At 33.0% G+C, this 27,587-nt stretch overlaps 1 protein-coding gene across 6 annotated transcripts in view; it reads left to right on the top strand.

Annotated features, from left to right (window-relative positions):
* Positions 1 to 16,267, top strand: part of POSTN (periostin) — a 37,154-nt gene extending 20,887 nt beyond the window's left edge. Inside the window, exons 13-23 of one of the 6 annotated variants that reach the window (XM_012469826.2) lie at positions 221 to 351; positions 459 to 561; positions 668 to 735; positions 1,437 to 1,482; positions 4,505 to 4,585; positions 7,668 to 7,757; positions 8,455 to 8,544; positions 9,315 to 9,392; positions 9,755 to 9,838; positions 14,278 to 14,319; positions 15,489 to 16,267. In XM_012469826.2, the coding sequence (XP_012325249.2) occupies positions 221 to 351; positions 459 to 561; positions 668 to 735; positions 1,437 to 1,482; positions 4,505 to 4,585; positions 7,668 to 7,757; positions 8,455 to 8,544; positions 9,315 to 9,392; positions 9,755 to 9,838; positions 14,278 to 14,319; positions 15,489 to 15,526 (851 nt within the window). In that variant the 3' untranslated portion in view covers positions 15,527 to 16,267. The remainder of the gene's footprint in view (positions 1 to 220; positions 352 to 458; positions 562 to 667; positions 736 to 1,436; positions 1,483 to 4,504; positions 4,586 to 7,667; positions 7,758 to 8,454; positions 8,545 to 9,314; positions 9,393 to 9,754; positions 9,839 to 14,277; positions 14,320 to 15,488) is intronic. The other 5 variants (XM_012469827.2, XM_012469828.2, XM_012469830.2 and 2 more) reach the window with 5 other exon arrangements.
* The last annotated feature ends 11,320 nt before the right edge of the window (positions 16,268 to 27,587 follow it).

The following is a 27,587-nucleotide window of genomic DNA, read 5'->3' as shown; positions in this document are numbered from 1 at the left end:
TAAATTTTTTTCTACCAGTAAGTTAAGTTCTATTTTGATTAGGCTAATTGAAGTGACTCCATGTTTTGACATAGCATTGCTATCTATTTGAGAGAATAATGACGTTCTGAGAAAGTACGATATGGAAAATAATAAAGACAAATAAATGTTTTGTTTCTTAGTCCTTGTCTATCAAAAAGTCATATTATTGAATTAAAAAAATGTATATTTTTTCCCCTAGGGGACAAAAATGCTCTTCAAAACATCATTCTTTATCACCTGACACCAGGAGTTTTCATTGGAAAAGGATTTGAACCTGGTGTTACTAACATCTTAAAGACGACACAAGGAAGCAAAATCTTTCTGAAAGGAGTAAGTTGTCTAGAATGAATTTATGATTGTGTTCAACCATCATTAAGTTATCTAAATATTCACCCTTAATTAAATGTCATCATTGAAATTGCCTCCTATTTTGATAGGCAAATGATACACTGCTGGTGAATGAATTGAAATCAAAAGAATCTGACATCTTGACAACAAATGGTGTAATTCATGTCGTAGATAAGCTCCTCTATCCAGCAGGTTGGTAATTATTGAACTCACTGATGGGCTAAGTCTTTTTAAATATGAACCTAGATTTTTATTTTATGCTTTCTTACCAACATTCATTTAATATTCCTCTTCATAGACATACCTGTTGGAAATGATCGGCTGCTGGAAATACTTAATAAATTAATCAAACACATCCAAATTAAGGTATTGAAAGTTACTTGATTTATTTCTAATATGTAAAACACGTATTACCGGCTTAACGTAACAGACTATAAATGTACGCATTAATGAGTAAATATATACCGGGCTTGGATTGCTCTTTGTTGTTTATGCACCACTCCACCACCTATAAAGAAATGACATCATTTCTTTGTGGTTTTGTTCAACAAATATTTATTTAAAGCTACACAGGACCAAGTATTGTATAAAGTGTTATGAAAAATATGTATTTAAATAGGACATGGTCTTTATTCAAAAAGTTTACAGTCCAGTTTAGACAACTAAGATGGTAAATAACTAAAATCTTTCTATCATTCAATACTTCACTGCAGAATGTAATTCACTTTAAAAAAATGGTCACTAATCACAGATGAAAAGCAAAGGAATATTTTTCTTCTTTGTCAATGTAGGGTAAAAGTAGCAGAAAACAGAAAATAGTGTTTAACAAATATATGTAACTTTGGATTAATTATTCTATAATTTTTCAATCTCTGAGTAATTAATCCAATGATTTTTATGCCATCTGACCTGATAGCATTTAATTGGAAGATGATTTATATGACGACTTCTATTAGGTGTAATAATAGCTTCACTATTTTTACTTTAGTAAAAATTACAGTGGTGCAATGGTTTTGTTAACACAACTATCGCATTTCATGTTACTAAATATAAACATTTATTTTCAGTTTGTTCGTGGTAGTACCTTCAAAGAAATCCCCATGACTGTCTATAGTAAGTATATAATAAATATTGGCCACATAGGTGGCAAGGTATGAAAAAAGAAAACAATACATTTCTTTGTATTTACAGAGATTATTGATAATCTGGTATTTAGATTCCAAACTATGGCCAATCTCATTTCACTTGAAACAGGACTTGAGCTCCCAGATAACATTCAACCCCAATGAACTTCTTCCCCACTCACTGGAAAAACAGGAATGATACGATATGAGAAATATAGCAAGATATAATATTACTGTGGCAAAAAGGTAGGAAAAAAAAGACATATAAAGGGAAGAGATGGCATAAAGAGCCTCTAGAAATATCTAAAAATTCAGATGCATCGACACACAAACGACCTTACCAAAGACTTGTTCATGCCACCTTCAAGCCCTGAGCTGTCTAAGGTCAGGTTGAGAAGCACGCGTTAAAAAATATCAATGTTTATGAAGTGACAGTTCAAAAACTCTCCCATTCAAAATTGGACAAACATGTGACAAATCTAAAGTTTCTAAATTCCAGGGTTCTTTGATCTCTGACACTACCAGATTATCAAAATTAAACCTCTACTACCTAACAATGGTAAAGGGTACTTCATTCTCATAAGTGTAGCTGGTAGGATGTCTTTTCTATCATGTCTTTTTCTATATCTTTTTCTTTCTTTCACTGAAGCTTTCAAGCAGAAATTCTTTTCATTTTGTTTTGGCTCTCCAATTAAACACTCAACATGTATTGGTAGCTAAAACATTACTTCAATCCCCACATTTATTCTGGCTAGAAAAACATTTCATTTTATACCATGAGCATCCAGTTATTTAATTAAGAAAATTTCTCTTTAGATTATACTAGATATGGAAAAGGAGTAAAGCTAATGTAAGGAGCAAAACAAAATGTCTGCTGCTCTTGTTGATTTCAATTATGTAATAATAACATGCAATTCCAGGATCAGGCCAGCTCAAAACTGTATTAAAGACTTAATTGGAATAGTTAAGATTCATCATGGGAATACAATCTTGTAAAAAAAATGTGTTTTCAAAAAATTAAAGAATACTTATGGCTCTATTCATCAGACATGTTATGCCATCTTTCTTCATCAAAGGTATAAATATATACATACATATATACACACACACATACATTTGCACTATATTTCTTTAGATTTCCTTCTTTACCCATGTTAGTTTCATTACTTTCTATATAAGTGAATGCAATATCTTGACTACAATGAGCAAAAATATTATAATTATTTTCTTCTACTAAATTGCATCCTCACTCACAGAGCATAAGCTACATTTTATGAAATTATACAAGTTCAATGACCATTCCCTACCTACCCAGAGGCCTTGAAACAGCTCTGACATTTACATTCCAATGTAAGATGTTTCTTTTACTCCTCTTTAGATGGTATACTGTTATTAAGAAGTATTTTCAAATAGAAGTAAAGATAAATTAAACCAAATATTATATTTTTATATTTCATTGTTGACTTGTCTCTAAAATTCCTTTAATTTTTTGCTGCATATTATTCTAATCTCCAAAATAACATCCATTTTAAAGTGTATAATTGAGGGAAAGGATGCTGTTTTGGTATAAGTTGTCAAGTATGGAACATTTAACCTGGAGAGGACTAAGATCAATATTTAATTCTCTTGAGAGACCATCATCTATCAAAACTATTTAAGTCTTCAGAAAATCAAGATTAAAATGAAAACTACCAACCAACTAAATCTCCAAAACTTCAAATTTCTTAACATAATGTAAAAAATTTAATCTAAAAGTAATTAACCAATTTTGATAGTAGCAATAGAGACCCCTATGCATTCAACCATCATGGAAAGGTTCTTCTGTCGACAAGACCACCTGTGGAAGCAATAATTGAACACAAAGATTTGTTACATTTTAGAGCTTCACAATTTGATATCTCAAAATATAAACCATAAGGCTGAAACAGTCTCTATGAAGGCTAAGAACCCGCATTAATTCAAAAAGTTGACACAGCTAAACATCTTATAAGCATAAGGTGAGAACTGCAGAAACCGAAGCTGTGCTATCTTGCCTCTGCTGTGTTAATGTGATCCGAGTGCACAGTTAGTTTTAGTGTGGCCCATTATCTAACAGAACCATCTTTCAAGACTTTTCGATAGAAATTACAAAAAGCCAGCAGCTCTGACTGTGTGGCTTCAGAGGCACATTTCCAGTTAATCAGTACAACCAAAGTCAACCAAATCATTGACTGGTATTTTACTTTATTTACTTTTATTATAGATACAGGGGGATACACATGCAGGTGTTTTAGATGGATATGTTGAGTAATGCTAGGGTTTGGGTTTCTAGTGAACCAATCACCCAAATAGCAAATGTAGTACTCAATTTATAGACTATTATCTTACTTAGGAAGATGACACGTTTAAAATATATACCTTTAAATTAAAAAAAAAAACTGAAAATTAAAGACATTTTAGCCTATAACTTAAATACTGATCATATCATATTTGTTGAATAGAGCTCATGTCAGGCTGGCGAAATTTCTTCTTACTTTTAAGTATTCTGAACTATTTTTCATTTTTTCCTTTCTATGTCACTGTTATCAGATGCATGAAAACCATTTTAAAAGGCTTTTCTATCATTTTTTCTTTTAATTGAGAAAGAATCCAGCAATGCAATTTAAGATATTATGAATTGCATGACATTAATCATATTTGTCTTCTGTTGCAATGCAGCCAAAATTATCAAGAAGTACAAAAGAAGGTAAAGCGTTTTAGTGGTACGATTAAAAATTATAGATTTCTAGATAGAATTTCTCACTCTGTGAGTATATATTTCACTGGATCAAATTCAAGTCACTGGACTTCAGAGTTCAACACCTGGACATGAGAAGATATTATATTATGTACCACGAATATTTCTTGTATCTGATTGCCTGAATATATTACCACATCCTGTACCTTAGTACTCTACAGAGACAAAGAAAAAAAAAACCTTTGTTCAGGTTTTTATGTAAATATCATTCATGTTCCACTTTCTATACTTTCAGCAACTAAAATTATAACCAAAGTTGTGGAACCAAAAATTAAAGTGATTGAAAGTAGTCTTCATCCTATTATCAAAACTGAAGGTAAAAATCAATGTTATACATGGTTCCTTTTATTATAAAAAATCCATAAAAATACTGATTTCTATGAATGTATCTACATTCTTTTAATAACTAACATATTAAATATATCTATACCAATGGCATGCTCAAGTAATTGAAGAATGCAGAGTGCAAATTATTTAGCAAAGCAGATGATGCATTCCTAATGCTTTCAGTACATTTGCTTGTACTTGATTTAATTTGAATCTAATTGGCATTGCCTTAACACTAGTACCCAGATATTCACTAAACAAATACATCATGATTTTTTTTTACTTTAGTCAGACTCCTTCAGACTCCATAGCTTTTTGTTGCTTTGTTTCCAATCTCCCACATGTTCTTTTTTGTAACAATACAAGAAGCTCTTTCAAAAACATTACAGGCATTTCTCATTCTGAACCTAAGATAGCATACAAGCTATGTTTAATGAAAGCTTTTAAAATTACAGCCACACATGAGATATTTTTTAATTAGACCATCAGAATTAGAAGAAAATAGAAGTAGTTTATGCAGTGAGTTAATTTTTAAAATACTTAATTCCAGTCCAGAACATACTCTTAAATATGCATATATATATTATATATGAAATATATATATAATATACACACACACACATACACTCACACACACACACTCCTCTCCTGATGTTTCATACTAGAACATTAAATAAGCAGTCACTTATCTCTATATTCTTAGTACTTATGTTAGCCAACTTCAACATCTTTGATGTTACTTTCATTTCATGTATTTTAATTATATCCAAAGATCACAACTTAAATTTTTAAAAATTTCCAGATATAAGCATCTTAATGTGACAACGTACCCAGAAAAGAACTAGTTATCTTCTTTGTGCTATAAGAAGGGTAGAAACAGTCTTCCAAAAAGAGAATAGACTGTATCTTTGACTGAATCTTTGGAAAACTGTAATTGTAATTATCTTTGATTTTCCTATTTCTTTTGGCGGATTGAGAAGGTAATTTCTTGAATACTTTTATAAAATAAGCCATTAATTTAAATTGATGCATTGAAAACACATAGGTAAAAATGGATTTCCTAGTTAATCAGTTATCATATTAGCATACATTCTTGAGACTTAAAATTGAGTTGTTCCTTGAAATCTGTCCTTGTTTTTTAAAAAATACTAAAATTATAATTATTTAATTAACTTTATATAGTAATGAAGAGAATTTAGTATTTTAAGAAAAAAATTAATCAGAAATTTTTGTTGAAAATATATTCCTTGATCATTGTAATGAAACATGACACAATGATCTTTGATAATACAATTGATTTTAAAATCAAATCTTGTCCTGTTTTAAAAAAATCAGATTCTCTAAAATTTTGCACTATAACTTGTGCACAGCTTCATCTGAAATTATTTAAATGTACCATTTTCTTATTTTCAAAGATTCTTCTCCTTTGAAGCTTCTTTATTCAACTCATTTATCTCCTCAATCTTTGTTAGTAGGATTCTATCCTACTAATCTTTCTTCAGTTAAGATCACACTGGACTATCAACTCTACTTGGCTTCTTCTTATAAAGGGAACATGAATGAAAAAATGGAGTTGTGTCACCTACTCATGAATAACTTGAGTTCAAAAATTCAGGAATTACACTCCTGTGTAGCAAAATGAAGGAAACAAATATTTATCTTAGCAGCAATTTACAACTTCCAAGATTGCTACTGGCATTTCCTTCTTAATGTTTGAACAATTACAGATCTATTGATGACTTTTAAATTCTTGCTAAATAAATTAAACTCCAGGACACAATTTTAAGATGCCTCTTATAAAAGATACATAACAACATTTTGGAATTACAAATAAATCAGCCAAAATTCAATTCAACAAATAGTTTTTGAGCAGCTATTGTGCTGGGTACTTTCCTAGGTATTGGGAGTAAATAGGAAAACAATCTTGAGAAAATCTCTTCTTTCATAGAGCTTAACTATAAAGGATGTTTCTAAAATTTCAGTTTGGCTTTTCTAAAGAAATATTGATTTAGATATTTTATTAACTTGTTTTTGGTTCTTAAATTCCTTAGGTGTGCTTTCTTTTGAAGTTACCACACCTTAAAAACCTGGCTTTATGTTTTGTGGTCAATATCCCTTGGCCTTATGTATCAAATATTATGGCATAAAATATTTATGAGTAAAAAGACTACTTTTATTTTCATTATTTTGGATTGTTCTAGGCTGGTTTAGTTTTGGTAATCACGTACACTGACAATTTCTGAACAAGCCAAAAAAAAAAAAAAACCACTCTAAAAGATAAGCAAAAAATGGTTGCATTCCACTGTTGAAGGCTATTACAGTATGAGTTAAATGTACTGAACTTATTTTTCTTACTCCTTTGTGAAACAGTCTTAATTAACTAATGTAGTAAGCAGCTTTCTAACCTTCAAAATGATTTTCTGTGTTAGCAAAATCATTTTGCAAGTCAAATGCAACACTAGTTTAACTTTTGCATTTGAAGGACTGTTTAACTATTAATTGGTTAATTTTGTATTATTCTCACATAGAAGGTAAGTACTCAAATTCTTTTCCTCATAAAACCTGGCACTCAGCATCTTAAAGGTAGGTATACATTTAATATTTTCTTATGTTCACTCCTATGCCCACTAGATCAAAAATATAAGATACTGAGTGATTTTAAAATTTAAATGAAAAATTTTAATAAGGAAAAAGTAATAATATAATATCAGTATGATAAAGTGGGATCCACACCAGTTATGAGAGAAACACAAATGTGTACATGCTGCATGATTTACAAAGTGTAGCCATATATATTATTTTGTGTAACCATACTTTATAACAACCAACAAATAGATGGATTTATACATCAGTTTGAAAGCTAAAGGAGATGAAAGTAATGTTAGTAGCACATCGATAGACTGTTGTCTAATTTGAAGACAATGGGAAATGTTTAAAACTGATTTCATAGAGCCCAAAACCACTTTGACATTTGAGTTGAGTAACACCGAATGTTGAAATAAATGTCCTGTTCTGGTAAATTTAAAGGACTCCTTTAACACGATAATTTGTCTTCTAAAATAATGTCCCAGGACCCACAAAAACAAAAGTCAAAATTGAAGGTGAACCTGAATTCAGACTGATTAAAGAAGGTGAAACAATAACTGAAGTGATCCATGGAGGTGCGTTTCGTATGTTTCCTGGTGCTGACTAGCTTCGCTGTGATTATTTTGAAATAGTGTTGGTTTAGAAATATTGAACATCTGATATTTTCTCTTTGTTCTTACTTTATGCATATAAATTGTGGGAATTATTTTCTCGGCTACGAGTTATTAGCTGGTCAGAAATAAAATATAGTTAGCTTTTAATGGATCTAGCTGGAATTAATTTAACTATTAAGTCACCCAACAAAACTGTCATGATTTTCACATATACAAGTGAGGTTTGTTGCATAAAATTGTAACACTAATGTCAGTATAAAGGGAAATAATAGACTCAGAAACAGTAGGAAAAATGACCATGTGTAAGTCTCTAATAAGCCACCCCACTACTAGGATTTATGATGGGACTCCCATTCCGATGATACATAACTCCCTAGACTCTCACTAAGTATTCATTCCACAGCCAGAAAACAAGTATGACATGGAGAGTTAGCATGTCAAATGGCCCTCTCACTCAACCAATATTCAGGATATAGCTATCATGTTATGGATCCCTATTGATCTGAAGTTATTTGAGATATGTTCTAAAAATGTTTATGACTGAATCCTAAATGGTAATATTTTTAGAAATGTAGTTAATCATTACAATGTCTAGCTTATGGATGCATAGCCACTATATGAGGGTAAATCAAATGTATTTGTATTCCCCTACTTTCAGAGCCAGTTATTAAGAAGTACACCAAAATCATTGATGGAGTGCCTGTGGAAATAACTGAAAAAGAGACACGAGAAGAACGAATCATTACAGGTAGCCACTAATTCCCACTAGTTCCATACATGGATCTCTGCCCAGATTATAAAGATCAAATTATAGTTAATCACCAAATATAAGCATCATTAAAGAAACAACTCATTTTCATGGTGGTTACTAAAGTTACATCATATTTTGGCAGAAATAATATTATTCTAAATATGTAATCTATATTTTACTCTGAATTGAAAATTTGTAGATAAATCTAAAAGCATTTGTTTTTATTACTTGTATGCATCCATGCATGTAATCTGATATACCATTGATATGATATACCATCTTCACTTTACTGTTTGTTAATGAGTTAGAGGATTCTGGAAGAAAAGCCATTTCCTCTTTTGAGTTTCCATTTATCTTAAGGTCTGTACATCTATGTGTCAAAATAGAAGCAAGTTCATACAAAGCTATTGATCAATAATTTTAGTAAACCTGTGCATCTGACTTCCAAATTAGCAGCCCAGTTGGCCTAAAGTAGCCTAAAATTAGCCTAAAATTCTTAATTAAGCTATTCTTTAAGTATTTGTTTAAACAATTAGTGAGCAAGTATGGCTTGTGCCACCTATTTCTGGAAATAAAGTTTTATTGGAACACAGTCATGCCCATCCATTTATATAATGTCTAAGGCTGCTTTCACGCTGAAGTATCAGAGTTGAACAACTGCAACACAGACTACATAGCCCATAAGTGTAAAATACTTACTCTCTGTCACTCCACAGAAGAAGTTTGCCTACTTCTGTTTTAGACCTTTTTCATTGTCTTTCTCATAGGTCCTGAAATAAAATACACTAGGATTTCTACCGGAGGTGGAGAAACAGAAGAAACTCTGAAGAAATTGTTGCAAGAAGGTTAGCATTTCTAGAAAAATAAGAACGTGACTTTACCTAAGCTATCCGTATCCAAGTCTAAAATAATCTGTGAGGCATTCTACATGCTTTCTACTCTATCTCATTCTATTGTTCATTTCCATACCAACAAGACAAAAGCACAAAAATAAAGAATTAAGTGCCAGCCATATGTTTATACAGTATTTTGTTTGACAACTTTATAAGAAAATTAGTAAGTCAGAAATTGGTACTAAAGGTTGTGAAAGAACTGAATGCTGGACTAGAATTCATTATTGGGCAGATGCCATTATTTATCACGTCAAGTCTGCTGTCTTAATTTTGTTATATAAATCAATTTCTGCTATAAACATGTATCCTCTCAGAGGTCACCAAGGTCACCAAATTCATTGAAGGTGGTGATGATCATTTATTTGAAGATGAAGAAATTAAAAGACTGCTTCAGGGAGGTTAGTAAAAGGACAACAACTAACCCCCTTAACAGGTTCTGGTGACTGAGTTCAACTTTTTAAAGACTGAGCAAGCAGGTTTTTCTTTTAATTAGGTTAAAAAAAGACAACATCTGCTCTTGTCTTAATAGATGGATTGGTTCAGAGGTAACTAATAGTTATGAAGCAATGATTACTAGTTTAAACAGTCTTTAAAAAGTTCTATGGTATAAAGCTTGGGGAGCAATGAATATTTTTTTGCTTTGATTCAGTTAATTTTAAGGACGTTTTAAGTATGTTAAAGAGGATTGTTAAATTGCTAGTTGTTAAACAAACCCAAATTTAATATACTTTTTATATTTAAAAAATTATATTCACTGCCCCCATAACAGCAATCAAGGCATGTCTTTAAATTCTATGCATAGATATAGCCAAAAACAGTGCATTTAGTAACTTTCTTTTCCAAAACTATATCCTTGGGAATGAGTATCTGTTTCTTCTAACAGATTGAGTGATAATCTACACCTGAAGATATAAATTATTTTGCATATAAAATTAATCTTTTATGGAATGTTCTCTGTCTGTGGCATTAAATGGACCTTAAGAACAAAGAAAAAAGAATTCAAAATCTTACACAAACTCTACATAGTAATTATTCAAAGATGTTGTGTTTGTATATATGTGTGTATGTGTATATATATATATATATATATATATATATATATATATATAATTTGGATTACTGGCAATGGAATAAATAAATTATACTTCATTTTTTAACAAGGAAAGTATTAAGCTGAAAAATTATTTTTGTGAAACAAGTATTTAAATTCTTTAGAAAAACCAAATAGGCTCCTTGAAATATACTAGTAATTGAAAAGATAACTGAAGTTTGATGTTTATCCAGAACAGAGTCCAGATGGCTATTCAGCTTATAATTTTAAAAATTATATCACTATGTCCAAGAAAATGTAAATTATCTTGGGACCTTCTATGTTTTTAGCAATTATTGTTTCTATATTCTGTAGTTTAATAAATGTAAAATCTCTTAAATAGTATTTAGAAATTTATCAGTGATAGTTTAAAATTTTTTTAATTCAATCAATGATTGAATTTTCCCTCAATAGAAATATATATGTCTGAAAAATACAAGTTTCCTTCCAGAATGCCAAGAGTACATAGCACACCAGAGCCATAAGGGAACCAAAGATTCCCATAAAATCTAACAAAGAATTCACTATCTACCCTCAAATGCCCAACTGTCTGCTAGGAAAAAAATCTAAGGATTTGAGGGAAGAGACAAACACATTATGAAGATTAAATTGGATTCTTTTTTTTTTTTTCTTATAGTCCTTGACATAGTAAGCAGCTTTGTAGAATGGTAGTGCTTTTTAGGGAATCAATAAATTCGTAGCTGCATCTGTTTATATTGCTTTAATTTATTTAGGCTTAAATTTCAGGTAAGTATGTTTTCTTCTTCTTAATAAGCCCCTGTTATTGAAGTCACTATGAACAATCCAGTTAAATACTAAAGAATTGTTTCAGCCAAGAAAAGATATAACTGCTACAAGCTAAGAATATGACATTCAATTTTTAATTAACGGACTCCTTTCTTAGCTCTTGTCTCTTCATTCCAGAGGTTTATTCCTTTAGTTCCCAGTGTATGATCTCTCTACATATCTCTAAGGCATCCGTTTTCACGATGCCACATAAATTATTGCGGCATTATGAAAAAACATACAAACATAACAAGTTTTTATCAAACCGTTTCCAAGGTTTTGCTTTTCATAGGAAAGACACGAGATGCAGTAGAGTTAGTAGTACCAGCAATAATTGGATATGCTTGTTTTCTTTTTTCTAGCTATCTAAAACCATCAGGTTATTACTAAGTCACAAGTGTCCCCTCGTCTATATCCTAAGAGACATTGATAAAAGAAGCTGATAAAGATTACATTATGCAAGAAAATTTTTTTCAAGGTCTGGCCAATTAATACATATCTGAACCATGATCTTCATCTCAATAAGTTCTACCTAAAGCTCAGTTTTTTTATCTAAACAGTTCATATTGTACACATTGTGGTACATGTAGTACATTTTTGTACTTTTAATAATTTGAGTGTATGTCTCAATCATTTAAATCATGACTATTAACATGGCTAAGTGGTCCTTGAGTACTGATGCTGTGATTTGTCACTGATACAGTTTCAAGACCTTAACTGAAAATAATTCTCACTAAATTCATAGAACTTTTTGTGCTTACCTTAGAACTATGCATTCTGAACCACCCAAGCAATTAAAGGAGAATAACAGTTAGTCTATGTCAAAAGGAACAACAAAAAAAAGTCATTTTGGAAGGTTTTGGCCAATCTGCCAATATGACAGGTTAAGATTTGCAACCTCTATAGGAATAGTAGATCAGGGTGTAGGTCTGCATTCAATATGAGCTCCAACTCAATCCCAGATCAGTTGATTCTTTTCTTGCTTGTTTCCTTCTTCTGAAAGTGAGGATAGTAATGTTACCTACAGTGTAAACGAGTTAACATATGACAAGCTCTTAGAACAATGTTCAGCGTAGAGTAAGCTGTCATCAGTTGTTACTCTCAGAATCATCAATTGACATTAACATGGCCAATTAAGTAACGTTCAACTTTAAATTTTGATGGTCATTGCCATGGAAACATACAAAAACACAAACAAGCAAGCAAATAAAATGTCCAAATAAGTGAGCTGAGCACTCTGCATGTTTTAGGAAACATGATGTAGGGTGGCTCTTTGTGATAAGCTATTCAGGTAATTGGTTTATCTTCCCACGTTTTGCTGCCCTAAACATGACCTAGTATAACTCTCATTCATGTTGACATAAGAGAGAGCTGCTGACAGCAAACCTGTTTTCTACACATTAATCAAGCTGTTCTTTCAAAATGTTTGTTTGACACATTGAATGTTTTTTATTCTGGAATATAATCATAGCAAAAACTGATTAATTGGATGCTATAAAAATTATGAATGGAAATCTGAGCACATTTCCTTGTTTTGAAAAGGAATATGGTAAATACTCCCATGATCCAGTTTTAAATTATACAATTAACTGCTATTTGGAATTTAATAAGTCCACTATGAACAATGCACCTGCGCACCAGTTAAAGGTTAGATCTGTCTGCTCTTGACCATGTTTTAGAAGTCATTATTTTGTTACCAAATAAACCTGAAGTTAAGAAATTATTATATTTACATCTGTTTATATCTATTTGAGAATATTTCATAATTCAGACTTGGCTGTTTTACACAGACTTCTCTCCATTATCAATATAGTAAGATTTTTCTGTAGTTCTATATTTTACTCTAGTATTAATGTGGTTTTATAAATGATTATATGCCTTATATTTGGGGGGAAAAGACATGTGAAAATGTTCTAAGTAGACAGAAACAGAATATATACTTTTTTTTGAATGTTATTTCTTTTTTTAAAAATTGCTTACTGTCATATAGAAAAAATTATTCATGATGGTAGTTTCATTGCTGACTTTTTGTAGGATTTCAGAGAATTAAAAAAATATATATATAATAGAAAAAAACTGACTTCATGCTGAGTATAGATGATATATATAAAAGAAGTCAAAATTTGTAGAAAAAAATTTAAAAGATAAGTAGGAAAATGAACTCACTATAAAAACCACATTTACTTTTTGATCCTAAATGCCCAAAAACTGAGTGAAACTGTAAATTTAGGCCTACCAAGTAGTCTTGTCAATGAACCAAAAGAAAAACAGGAGAATAGAGAAATATGCTACAATTATAACAACACAAAACAGCATAGTTTTGAAATACTTGCAGATCTTAAACATAAAAGCTTTTATTAGTTAATTTTTTTTAAAGGCTCTCATAGGATTAACACTGAATCAGGTTGGGGGGTGGAATAAGGGTGATGGCCTATCTTCCTGAATAGCTTATTATAACATTTCTAGAGTCATTAAGTCAATGCTATTTTGTTGTCCTCATGTACAATAAAGCAATCACAAATTGATTTTAGTGAGAATTTTACAGAGGCATACATTACAAGTAGGTATGACTGCAAAGATGGTTGACTAACTCTTGGAAGATATTTGTGCTAAACCTTATATGACATTTAATAACCCTTCATCATAAGGTAATCTTTTTTACAAAATGGCTGAAAAAAATCACGTAAGTCATTTACTCTGCAAAAATGGCACATTATTTGGGCTCCAAAATCCATAATGAAACAATGTGCTTTGCAATTAAGAAACATTCATTGTGATATATGGAAAATACTGTCCTTTGTCAATGTGAAACTCTCAGGATTATAAAGCTTACTATTAAAAAATTCTTCATGTTTAAGTGATGTTTATTCAAAACTTTATGCTTTTCTGTTTAACCATGGTCTCCTGCCTGATTTTAGCCATAATTGCAAAGTATTTCTAACTATAACAATTTAATTTTAGACACACCTGTGAGGAAGTTACAAGCCAACAAAAGAGTTCAAGGTAAGTGTATTGGCTACAGTAATGTGTGTATATGGCCTCTTTTGCTATATGAAGAGAAATCAAAGAATAGGAAATTCTTTTAAAGTATTTTATTGAAACTTGTTGTCAATCAGAGAGAAAAGTTAGCCAGTTTCGATGCTAAATATTTTGATAACAATCAGAAAATAAATTTCTCATGTTCTATACTATCAGTAGACTCTAATAACAAATATTAAGGGAAAGGCCGATATACTTATGCAAGCTGGTAGACATATTGAACCCTTGAGATAGACTCAAGTGAATAATCTTCAAATATATATACATATATATTATTTACGTGTATAAATTAGAGTCCAAAATTATATGTATATATAATTTTGTGTGCATAAAGTTAAATATACATATAATTTTGCATACATAAGTGCTAAGTCGAAAAGAAATTTTTGACTATCAGAGATAGACAGATGTAGATTGCAGGTGGATCTGAATCCTTAAAAATGCTATTACGTGCAACGATGCTACAGTTTGAGACATAAGTAAATAAGAAATGTATACATACAAAAAACCATCAATTTAGCTATTTGCAAAATGTTCATTTAAATGTGTAGATTATATATGTATATATCACATATGCATTACATTTATTTTATAATCACACTATGTGCATTTTTCTATCCCTCCACTTAAGATATCTTACATTCTGATACACTGAGAGAGCAAGAATTTCCCTTGTGAAACCTAGAGTAAATTACAAGCTTGGAATGACAAGTTTGGAATTTCCGTGATAATTACATACTAATAGTCAAAAGAAGACGCAAGGCCTATCAATGCACTATAAGAACATCTTACCTGAAGCCAATCCAATGTGTAGACCTTTGAAAGTAAAAGATCAACTGCACAGATTTTTTAAATAAATAATGTATCAGTAAATCTATGTAAATATCCAAATCCACACAAATTTTCTAAGGAATTAAAATTATTAAATTTCAAATTATTACGTGTATATACTTTTGACCAAAACATAATATTTGCTTCACTGTAAGCTGAGGATATTATTAAGAAAACATAATCTAAAGTTTGTTACAATAAAAAATAATGACCTCTGATAGATATACAGAGAATAAAATATTCTTAAATTTTAAATTTTTCTCACATTTTCAATCTCTACATTCTCCTTTCTTTCTAACTAGGATCTAGAAGACGATCAAGGGAAGGTCATTATCAGTGAAAATCCAACCACCAGACAAAAAAAGCTTATACAACCCTAAGTCAATAACCTGACCTTAGAAAATTATAAGAGCCATGTTGACTTCAGGAACTGAAGCATCAGCGCCAAGAAGCAATCATCAAATAATTCTGAACACAATTTATTTCTTTTTTTCTGAATGAGAAACATGAGGGAAATTGTGGAGTTAATCTCCCGTGGTAAAGGAACTGAAGGAAATTATATGCTTTTTCATCTTGACATTAAAAGTTCTGGCCAACTTTGGAATCCAGCAGAGAAAATCCTTGTAACCAAATTCATTACAATTCATACAGAAGAGTGGGGAACTTACATTGAGAAGACCGAGCCTTGTATGTATGCTATGGATACATAAAGTGCATGCAAGCAGTTACCTCTCCGTGGGAAGCTAAGTTATAAAAATAGGTGCTCAGTATACAACAAAATGTTTTACATGGAAAGGCTTTGCACATTTCTATAAGAGAGGGTTTAATGGTAAACTATGTTATTTTTTTACAATTAATCTTGTACTCTCAGAATGTTTGTTGTATGCTTCTTGCAGTGCATACTTTTTAATCTCAAACATTTCAGTGAAACCATTTTCAAGTATAAAGAGAATTACTTCAAATCAGGTAATTCAGAAAAACTCAAGGTTTAAGTTAAAAAGTGGTTTGGATTTGGGAACAGAACCTTATACCTCTTTTATTGTAACAAGTACTCATTAAAGGAAATTGAATAAAATTAGTGTTTCTTGAGGTTTGTTTTTTTTTTAACGTTTAAGTTCAGGGGTGTGTAGGCATGTGTAGGACATGCAGGTTTGTTACATAGGTGAATATGTGTCATGTGGGGTTTTGTAAAGATTATGTTATATAAAAAAAAGTAGACAATGAAGCAATCATTAAACATCAGCTGAATACTTAATATAACCCTAGGACTGTGCTGAGTCATGAGGATTCAAAAGATGAATCAGGCACATTTACTGTCCTCAAAATGTAAGGAGATAAGTAACCAAATATCCTCAATATACTGTGGGCTATAATAGTATCATAAATAGCACTATACAAGCATGGATGCATCAATTCATTATTCCTGGGCTAGGCACTGGGGAGCCACAGAGATGCTCTTAACTTATTTGAAGTAACAGAGTCCATTGCATGGCAAAGAAGAAGAAGAAAATATTTGTTTGCTAGGACTAATGCAAGATTGACTTGATCAGTTCAAACCTCAACAAGTGTCATTCTAACTTAATCCGACTGACATACGAGCCTTCTGGAAACAGAATTCATACTGATGAGAGACTGAGTGGTGAGGGGGAAATAGAATTATACCCTGCGTTAGAAAGAAGTCATTGGGAGACTGTAAAACCTAGGAAAGCCAAACCGAAGACATCAGGTTTAGCCATGAATGCCCACCTGGGATCAGAGAAAATCGGGCTCAGCAGAAAGGACCTAGAAAGGGGCTTGGGTAGCTGAAAAATTCTTGTTTGATTAATGATTAGGGTAAGGAAGTGAGGTATAAAATTCTGGGAGTGTCATTTACTAAAGAAGTGCTGGATAGCTTTGGTTTTTGAGAATGCTTTCTCATTTGGGAGAGTAGAGAGATTTATTTCTACCATTTAGAGACCCTGCCAGAAAAGAAAATCCCCTACTAACTCTGTACCCACGGAGAGAATCTCAGCTGCAAAGGGTGTCGCTGTGGTCTTCCCAAGATGATTCAGAAGAGGTGGTTAAGTAGAAATAGGTGATACTGGTAGAATAGACTAAAATATCATCAGCATTGATGGCTACTCCAAACAGGTACCATGTGTTCAAGATGCCAGAGAAGATATCCAGTTAATTGCACAGAAAGGACAACAAATAGGTCCACTCAGCCACGTTCAAGATTTTCATTTGAAAATAAGCCAAATACTTTGAAGCTGGGCTTTGAACATGATATTCCAGGACCATAAGACTGATGTTGAAGTCTTTTTAGACTGCTAAGGCACCAGATCCTTTTTTTGCCATAGAAGAAAAAGGGCTCTGCTTTTTACCATAGAAGAAAACTCAGCATTGGCTCATGCACACACATAAATCCAGCCTATCTTTCTGGTGAAAGACAGTCTTTCAAATGACACATGTAATGTGTTTACAAATAAAATCTAAGGAGAAAAAATATTAATAAGAATAAATTAAATAGTAATATAAATCAAAAGAAATAAGATTGAAAATATAAGAAAGTAAAGGATAATAATTTAAAACCTTAAAATCAGGATTAAAAAATAATCACTAAATATTAATTCTATTTAGACACTTTCTAAAAGTTGAAGATGCATTGTAGTATGTGATTTTTCACACAATCATTAATCCTTTAACAATTTTGAAGAGATTTATTATGTCCAGTTTTGTGTGGGGAAAAAAGTGAGGATCAATAATTTACATAACTTTTCTTTCTTCTTTTGCCTTGTACTAAAATCATGACACTGATCAACTTACCACCAGCCATTACCCAACAAGTACAAACATGAAATAGCAAACAAATTTGTTGCAATGGTTATGACTCTTCTTACCTGATCTTAACTCATTTTTTTTTCTCTTTAAGTGACATGCTAACTTTTGGTTTGGGCACATTGAACTTAGACTTGTGGTCTTAGCAGAAATCTCTATAAAGCACTGTTTCTTAAGGTTAGGGCTATGACATTCTGCAGCAGAATCAACTAGGAGAGCCTATTTTATAATAAAGATTTCAGGGTCCATCCAAGACTTAGAAAAGAATCTTTTGGTCAAACTTCCCTGTTATTTGTTTTTAACTTTTATTTTAGGTTTGGGGGTACATGTAAAGGTTAGTTATACAGGTAAACTCATGTCATGGGGCTTTGTTGTACAGATTATTTCATCACCCATGTATTAAGCCTAGTACCCTATAGATACTTTTTCTGCTCCTCTCTCTCCTCCCATCCTTCCATGTCAAGCAGACTCCAGTGTCTACTCTTCCCTTCTTTGTTTTCATGAGTTCTCATCATTTAGCTATCACTTATGAGTGAGTACATGTGGTATTTGGTTTTCTGTTCTTGTGTTAGTTTGCTAAGGATAATAGCTTCCAGCTCCATCCAGGGTCCCACAAAATATATCCTCTCATTCTTTTTTATGGCCGCACACTATTCCATGGTGTATATGTGCCATATTTTCTCTATCCAATCTATCTTTGATAGATATTTAGGTTGGTTCCATGTATTTGCTATAGTAAAGAATGCTGCAAAGAACATTCACATGCAAATATGTGTCTTTACAGTAGAATGATTTGTATTCCTCTGGGTATATACTCAGTAATTAGATGGTTGAGTCAAATGGTAGTTCTCTTCTTAGTTCTTTGAAGAATCACCATACTGCTTTCCACAATGGTTGGACTAATATACAATTCTACCAACAGTGTATCAGCATTCCCTTTTCTCCACAACCTCTCCAATATCTGTTATTTTTTGACTTTTTAGAAATAGCCATTCTGACTGGTGTGAGATGATATCTCATTGTGGTTTTAAAGCGTATTTTTCTAATGATCATTGCTACTGAGCTTTTTTATATTCTTATTGGCCACATGTATGTTTTCTTTTGAAAAGTATCTGTTCAGATACTTTGCCCACTTTTTTATGAAACTGTTTTTCTTTCATAAATTTGCTTAAGTTCCTTATAGATGTTAAATATTAGACCTTTGTCAGATGCATAGCTTGCAAATATTTTCTCCCATTCTGTAGGTTGTTTGCTTACTCTGTTGATAGTTTCTTTTGCTGAGCAGAAGCCCTTAAGTTTAATTAGATCACATATGTGAATTTTTGCTTTTCTTGCAATTGCTTTTGGGTGTCTTTGTCATGAAATCTTTCTTATTCTTATGTCCAGGATGGTATCACCTGGGTTGTCTTCCAGGGTTTTTATAGTTTGTAGTTTTACATTTAAGTCTTTAATCCATCTTGAGTTGATTTTTGTGTATGGTAGAAGGAAAGGGTTCAGCTTCAGTCTTCTGCTAGCCAGTTATACCAGCACCATTTCTTGAAAGGGGTCTTTTCTCCATTGCCTGTTTTTGTCCCACAGCCAACATCATACTGAATGGGCAAAAGCTGAAAGCATTTCCCTTGAGAATCGACACAAGACAAGGATGCCTTCTCTCACCACTCCGATTCAACACAGTATTGGTTGTCCTAGCCAGAGCAATCAGACAAGAAAAATAAATAAAGGACATCAGAATAGAAAGAGAGGAAGCCAAACTATCCCTTTTTGCCAACAACATGATTTTATATCTAGAAAACCCCATAGTCTCAGTTCAAAAGCTCCTCCAGCTGATAATTTCAGCAAAGTTTCAAGATACAAAATCAACATATAAAAATCAGAAGCATTCCTATACAGCAAAAATAACCAAGCCTTGAGCCAACTCAAGAAGGCAGTCCTATTCATGATTGGCACAAATGAATAAAATACACAGGAATACAGCTAACCAGAAAGGTGAAAGATCTCTACAATAATAATTACAAAACCCTGCTCAAAAAAGTCAGAGATGACATAAACAAATAGAAAAAACATTCCATGCTCATGGATAGGAAGAAACAATATAATTAAAAGGGCCATACTGCCCAAGGCATTTTACAGATTTAATGCTATTTCTATTAAACTACCAATGGCATGCTTCACTAAACTAGAAAAAAACTATTTTAAAATTCATATGGAACCAAAAGACAGCCTTCATAGCCAAGGCAATCCTAAGCAAAAAAAAAAAAAAAAAAAAATCATGCTGGGAGAATCACATAACCAACATCAAACTATATTACAGGGCTACAATAACCAAAACAACATGGTACCGATACAGAAACAGGCATGTAGATGAATGAAACAGAATAAGGAGCCCAGAAATAAGACCACACACTTATGACCATCTGATCTTCAACAAAGCCCCTGTGATTCTTATAAACACTAAAGTTTTTGTTTTGTTGTTTGTTTGAATAGTTCTTTTAAAGTATAATTATATTACAATGAACTGAAAATACTTGTATGCAATTTCATAAGTTTAGGCATACTATACACATGTGAAACCAACAGTACACCAAGGCTTGTAAATATATTCATCATCACCAAAAGTTTGCTTATGACCTTTTTAATTCCTACCTTCCTACCCCTTCATGCCCCAGACCCAGGCAACCAAAGATTTACTTTCTATCACTACAGATAATTACATTTTCCAACTTATATACAAATTGAGTCACACAGTATGCACGGCTTCTTTTTTGTCTGATTTTACTTTCTCTTGGGTTAATATGTAATAGTGGAATGGCTGGATTATATAAAACGTATATTGCAAACATTTTTTGGATACTACCAGGTCATATTCCAAATTAGTTCTACTATTTTGCATTCCCACCAGAAATATGTGAGAGTTCCAGTTCCTTTTGCTAACACTTAACATGGTCTGTCTTTCGAATTTAACCATTCTAATAGGTACATAATGGAATCTCATTGTGGTTTTAATTTACATTTCACTAATGCATGTTTTTGATGTGCTTATTTGACATTTGTGTATCTTTTATTTGTATACATTTATGGGGTACATTTGCAATTCTGTGACATGCATAGATTGCATAGGTGTCAAGTTAGGGCTTTTAGGGCATTCATCACCCCAATAACACACATTGTACCCAGGAAGTGATTTCTCATCATCCTCCCCCCTCTTCACCCTTCCAAGTGTCCGTTATCTATCATTACACTCTCTATGTCCATATGTATACATTATTTAGCTCCCTATTAAATAAGAACACACAATATTTGCCTTTATGCATCTGACTTGTTTCACTTAAGATAATGGCCTTCAGTTTCACCTATGTTGCTGCATTTTTTATGGGATAAATAGTATTCCATTGTGTAGAAGTACTGCCTTTTATTGTCTAATCATCTATTGGTGGACACTCAGTTGATTCCATATCTTTGATATTGTTGATAGTGCTACACTAAACACACAAGTGCAGGTAACTTTCTAATATATTTATTTATTTTCCTTTGGGTAGATACACTGTGGGGGGATTGCTGGTTCTTTGAGAAATTCCCATATCGTTCTCCAGAGGATGTATTAACATTCCCACCAATAGTGTATTGGAGTCTATCTTTAGTGATCTGTTCAAATCTTTTGCCAAATATTAATTAGATTCATTTTTTAATTAATATTATTGAGTTTTGAGAGTTTCTTATGCATTGTGAATACAATTTTTTTAATCACATATATAAGGTGAAATATTTTCTCCAATCATGTGAATGTTCTTTTCATTCTTTTAAAAGTATTTTCAAAACACTGAAGACAAATTAATCTCTTTGTTTTTTCGTGGGTTGTGTTTTTGGTGTCATCAAAGAAATATTACATTTACTGAAAGTCACAAAAATGTTCTAATACATTTTCTTTCATAAGTGTTATTCGTTTTTTTACATTAAGTGTAATGTTAAAAAGAAGTGTTCATGGTTAAAGGAATGGTTCTTTTTTCCTATAGGTAGCCAATTACTCCAATTCCATTTTCTGTAAAAGCTACTCTTTTTCTACTGATTTGCCTTTGCATATTTGTAAAAAAGGCCACATATTTGTGGGTCTATTTCTGTTACTTTCTATTATTTCTTTTTGTTCTATTCATCTATTTGTGTATCTTATTGCAAATATCACATGGACTTGATTCTTATAGGCTTACAATAAGTCATAAAATCAGAAGAATCTCCAATTTCACTCATCATTTTCAAAGTCGTTTTGGCTATTTTAATCTCCATTGAATTCTATGGCTATTTGAATTACCATAGAATTTTTATGTCAGCTTGGAAATTTCTATCAAAAATAAAAAATCTGCTGGATTAATAATTTGGATTGTGTTGAATCTACAGATCAATTTGAGGGTAATTGAAATCTTTATAATATTTAGTCTCCAAACCATCAACAAAATATATCTGTTAGTTTACATAGGGTATTCCTTATTTTCTCACCAATGCTTTATTATTTTACGTTTACAAGTCTTCCACATCTTTTGTCAAGTTCTTCTTAAGTACTTAATATTTTTTGATAGAATTACAGCTGGCATTGTCTTTATTTCAATTTCTGATTCTTTACTTTTTGTATTTTCATCTTATATTCTGTAACCTTGTTAAATTCACTGATTTATTCTAGTATTTTTAAGATTATACAGTATTGTATACATAGATAATCATACTGTTTGCAAATAAAGATAATTTTACCTCTGTCTCTGTGATCTGGATGTTGTTTATATTTTCTTTTCTTAGGCGTTGATGTTGACTAGTAGAACAATATCGAGTAGAAGTGGTAAGAGTGGACATGTTTAATCTTTGTTGTCCTAGAAGAAAGCAGTCTTTTAACTTTATGTCTGTTGTTTTCTTCCGTAAATATTTGGTAGAATTCACCAGCGAATTTATCTAGCCCTGAAATTGTCTTTGAGGGAAGGTTTCTAACTACAAAGCCTCTTTATTTAATAAATAAAGGATTATGATGATTATCTATTTTTTCTTGAGTGAGATTTTGTAGTTTTTGTCTTTCAAAGAATGAAACTTGTCTGTTTCACACAATTGTCAAATTTGTTGTCACAGTACTGTTCAAAACATTCCATTATTATCCTTCAAATATCTTTAGTGATGTTACTGCTCTCATTCTTGAAACTGGTAATTTGTGTCTTCTCTCTCATTTCCCTAACCAATCTAGTAGGCCATCAATCAACTTGTTGATTTTGCTCAAAACACAACCTTTTGGTTTCATTAATTTTCTGTACCATGTTCCTGTTTTCTATTTTGCTGACTTCCACCATAATCTGGATCATTGGGTCTCTTCTGCTTAATTTGACTTCAATTTGATCTTTATTTTTTAGTTTCTAAACTGTGTGTGTGTTTGTGTCTCATGTCTCTACATAACTTTCTGAACATATGGAATGTAATAGTAACTGCTTAGTGTCTTACACTAATTCTAACAATTGTGCCAGATCTGGATAAGTTTAGTTGGTTAATTTTTTTCCCTCGTTTTGTATCATATTTTTCTGTTTCTTTTCAAGCCTGGTAATCTTTGGTTGCCAAACACTGTAAATTTTGCCTTGCTGAGTGCTGGATATTTTTGTACTTCTATAAATATTTTTGTACTTTGTTCTAAGATGTAGTTTGGTTATGGAAACAGTTTAATTCACTGGGGTCTTGCTTTTAAGATTTATTAAGCAGAATCAGATCTAGGTATAATCTGAAGTTAATTATTCCCTGCCACTTAGGTACGACTCTTCTTAGAACTAGTCCCAATGCCCAGTGAATTATGAAGTTTCAAACTCTGGATTGTGGAAACAGGTGTTATTTAAGGCTATATGTGAGAAACTGCTTTCTCTATTTTTTTCAGATGGTTCTTTCTCTGACCTTTACTAGTTTTTGATATGCATGTGTTTATCAGTATCCTGCTGAATACTTGGGTGAACCCTCTGTGGATCTCCAGATTTCTCTCTTTCTACAGCTCTGTTCTCTCTGGTCCCCTGTCCTATAAGCTCTATTTTCTTGATCTCTTTCAATGCTCAGCTCCACCTCGTCTGCCAAGATTCACCCCTATTTCCCCTTCTTGCACTGCAGCCTGGGAAAAGACAGAAAGCTGGGGGCAATCACAGGGCTCATCTCACATTTCTTTTTACATCCAAAGAATCACTGTGATTCATTGTCTGATGCCCAGCATTTTGAAAACTGTTCTTTACTTTTTCTTCCAGGTTCAAGTGATTCTTGAGCCTCAGCCACCTGAGCAGATGGAAATGCAGGTGTGTGCCACCACACCTGGCTAATTGTTGTATTTTTAGGAGAGATGGGGGTTTGCCATGTTGGCCAGTCTCAAACCCCTGACCTCAAGTGGTCTGCTCACCTCAGCCTCCCAAAGTGATGGGATTATAGGCGTAAGCCACTGCACCTGGCCCTGTTTTTTAAATTTATTTTTGTTCTTTTAAAATTGTCTTAGTCAAGAAAGCAAATATGGTCTCTGTTATTCTACTTTTCAAAAGTGCAGCATCCTCTGCCATAGCATTTAGTTATATTAACTTCACTTTATAATCATAAACTGCACCTTTACATAGGAGCAGCCAACTAGAAAATGCTAAATATAAGAGAAACCAAACTGGAAAATGTTGATAAGACACTCACAGATCTATTACAGGTAGCAGAAAAAGAACCCAAGATGAGCTATCTTACAGCCAGTATCATTGTTACACCATATGCATACATAGTCAAACATATACCAGTTAATTAAACATGGTAGCTGAATTGTATTTATCGAAATTTATTTTTATATTAATCTGAACAGCTATTTATTTTCAATTATTGGAAAAATATTCTTTGAAGTTCTGAGTACTTTTTAGTTTTGTTTTAGTTTTGCCTTTACTTCTGCAGGGTCTTTGTAAGGCCTTACACAATAACTGATAATACCCAATGATGAAATTTCTACAATATGATGGGAAAAGACTGGTAATTTTCTAGCCAACCTAGGTTCTGAAGACACTTGAAAAACTAGGCTGTATGTGAATAAGGCTGCTAGATGACTTTCACTTTTAGCAATAACACAATTAACTAATGCATTTCCTAAACTTTTATGAAATCTCACAAAATGTTATGAAAACATAGAAAAGTCTGAAAGATAAAGGGTGCATTAGTCCATTTTCATACTGCTATGAAAAAATACCTGGGTAATTTATAGAGGAAAAGAGGTTTAATGGACTCACATGACTAGGAAGGCCTCACAATCATCACAGGAGGTGAAGAAGGAGCAAAGACGCATCTTACATGGTGGCAGACAAAGGAACATGTGCAGAGGAATTGCCCTTTATAAAACCATCAGATCTCATGAGAATTATTCACTATCATGAGAACAGTGGGAAAAACCCGCCCCTATGATTCAATTACCTCCCATCAGGTCCCTCCTACGATATGTGGGAATTGTGGGAACTACAATTCAAGATGAGATTTGGGTGGGGACACGGCCATACCATATTATTCCACCCCTGGCCCATCCCACATCTCATGTCCCCACATTTCAAAACCAATCATGCCTTCCCAACTGTCCCCCAAAGTCTCAACTCATTTCAGCATTAACTCAAAAGTCCATAGTTTAAAGTCTCATCTGAGGCAGGGCAAGTTCCTTCTGCCTATGTGCCTGTAAAACCAAAAGCAAGTTAGTTACTTCCTAGATACAATAGGGGTACATGTGTTGGGTAAATACAGCCATTCCAAATGGGAGAAATAGACCAAAATGAAGGGGCTACAGGCCCCCTGCAAGTCCAAAATCCAGCAGAGCGGTCAAATCTTAAAGCTACAAAGCTGCAAAGCTCCTTTGACTCCGTGTCTCACATCCAGGTCATCTTGATGCAAGAGGTTGGCACCTACAGCCTTAGACAGCTATGCCCTGTGGCTTTGCAAGGTACAGCCTCCCTCCTGGCTGCTTTCATAGACTGGCATTGAGTGTCTGTGGCTTTTTTAGGTATACAGTACAAGCTTCCAGTGGGTCTACCATTCTTAGATCTGGAGAATGGTAGCCCTCTTCTCACAGCTCCACAAGGCACTGTCCCAGTAGGGACTCTGTGTGGAGCCTCCCACACTATATTTCCTTTGCACTGCCCTAGCAGAGGTTCTCCATGAGGGCTCTACCCCTGCAGCACACCTCTGCCTGGATATCCAGGCATTTCAGTACATCCTCTGAAATCTAGGTGGAGGTTCCCAAAACTCAATTCTTAACTTCTGTGTACTCACAGGACCAACACCACATAGAAGCTTCTAAGGCTTTGGGAGTCACACCTTTTGAAGCAATGACCTGAGCTGTATCTTGGCCACATTTAGCCTCAGATGGCTGGAGCATCTGAGACACAGGGCACCAAGTTCCTAGGCTGCACATAAGAGGTGGGGCCTGAACCAGGCCTACAAAAACACTTTTCCCTCCTAGGTCTCTGGGCCTGTGATGGAAGGGGCTGCTGTGAAGTTCTCTCATGTGCCCTGGAGACTTTTTCCCTATTGTCTTGGAGATTACCATTTGGTTCCTCGTTACTTATGCAAATTTCTGCAGTGGCTTGAATTTCTCTCCAGATAATGGGCTTTTTTTTTCTACCATGTCATCAGGCTACAAATTTTCCAAATTTTTATGCCTTGTTACTTCTTGAACACTTTGCTACTTAGAAATTTCTTCTGCCAGATACCCTAAATCATCTCTCTCAAGTTTAAAGTTCCACAGTTCTCTAGGGTGGGAGCAAAATGCAGCACATCTCTTTGCATAGCAAGAGTGACCTTTACTCCAACGAATTCCTCATCTTAATCGAGACCACCTTAGCCTGGATTTTATTGTCCATATTACTATCAGCATTGTGGTAAAAACCATTCAACAAGTCAGCAGGAAGTTCCAAACTTTCCCACATCTTCCTGTCTTCTTCTGAGCCCTCCGAATTGTTCCAACCTCTTCCTGCTACCCAGTTCCAATGCTGCTTCCATATTTTCAGGTATCTTAATAGCAGTACCCTATTCTACTGGTACCAATTTACTGTATTGGTCCATTTTTATACTGCTATGAAGAAATACCCAAGACTTGGTAAATTTTAAAGAAAAAGAGGTTTAATGGACTCACAGTCCCCATGGTTAAGGAGGCCTCACAATCATGGCAGAAGGTAAAGGAGGAGCAAAGGTACATCTTATAAGATAGAAAGCAAGAGAGCATGTGCAGGGGAACTGCCCTTTATAAAACCATCAGGTCTTGTGAAACCTATTCACTATCACAAGAACATGGGAAATTCCATACCTATTATTCAATTACCTCCCATTAGGTCAGTCCCACAACATGTGGAGATTACGGGAACTACAACTCAAGATGAGACTTGGGTGGGGACACAGCCAAACTACATCAAAGGGCAATTAAGAGACTTCATATAAGATAAACAATTTTATATTACATTCTTCAAGTGGTTAGTGGTTGACCATAACAAGAATAAACTTGAGATTATAAAAAATGTTCCATATGAATTTTTTTAAAATACTGAAAGAGAAACAGAATCTATAAACAAGTATGTAAATTAAGAATCCAGCTC

The sequence above is a fragment of the Aotus nancymaae genome, unplaced genomic scaffold (assembly GCF_030222135.1).
Source record: "Aotus nancymaae isolate 86718 unplaced genomic scaffold, 86718_ANA_hifiasm-v0.15.2.pri h1tg000043l, whole genome shotgun sequence".
Taxonomy (NCBI): Eukaryota; Metazoa; Chordata; class Mammalia; order Primates; family Aotidae; genus Aotus; species Aotus nancymaae.
Note: the sequence above shows the minus strand (reverse complement) of the source record. Positions and strands in the feature narration are given on the sequence as shown.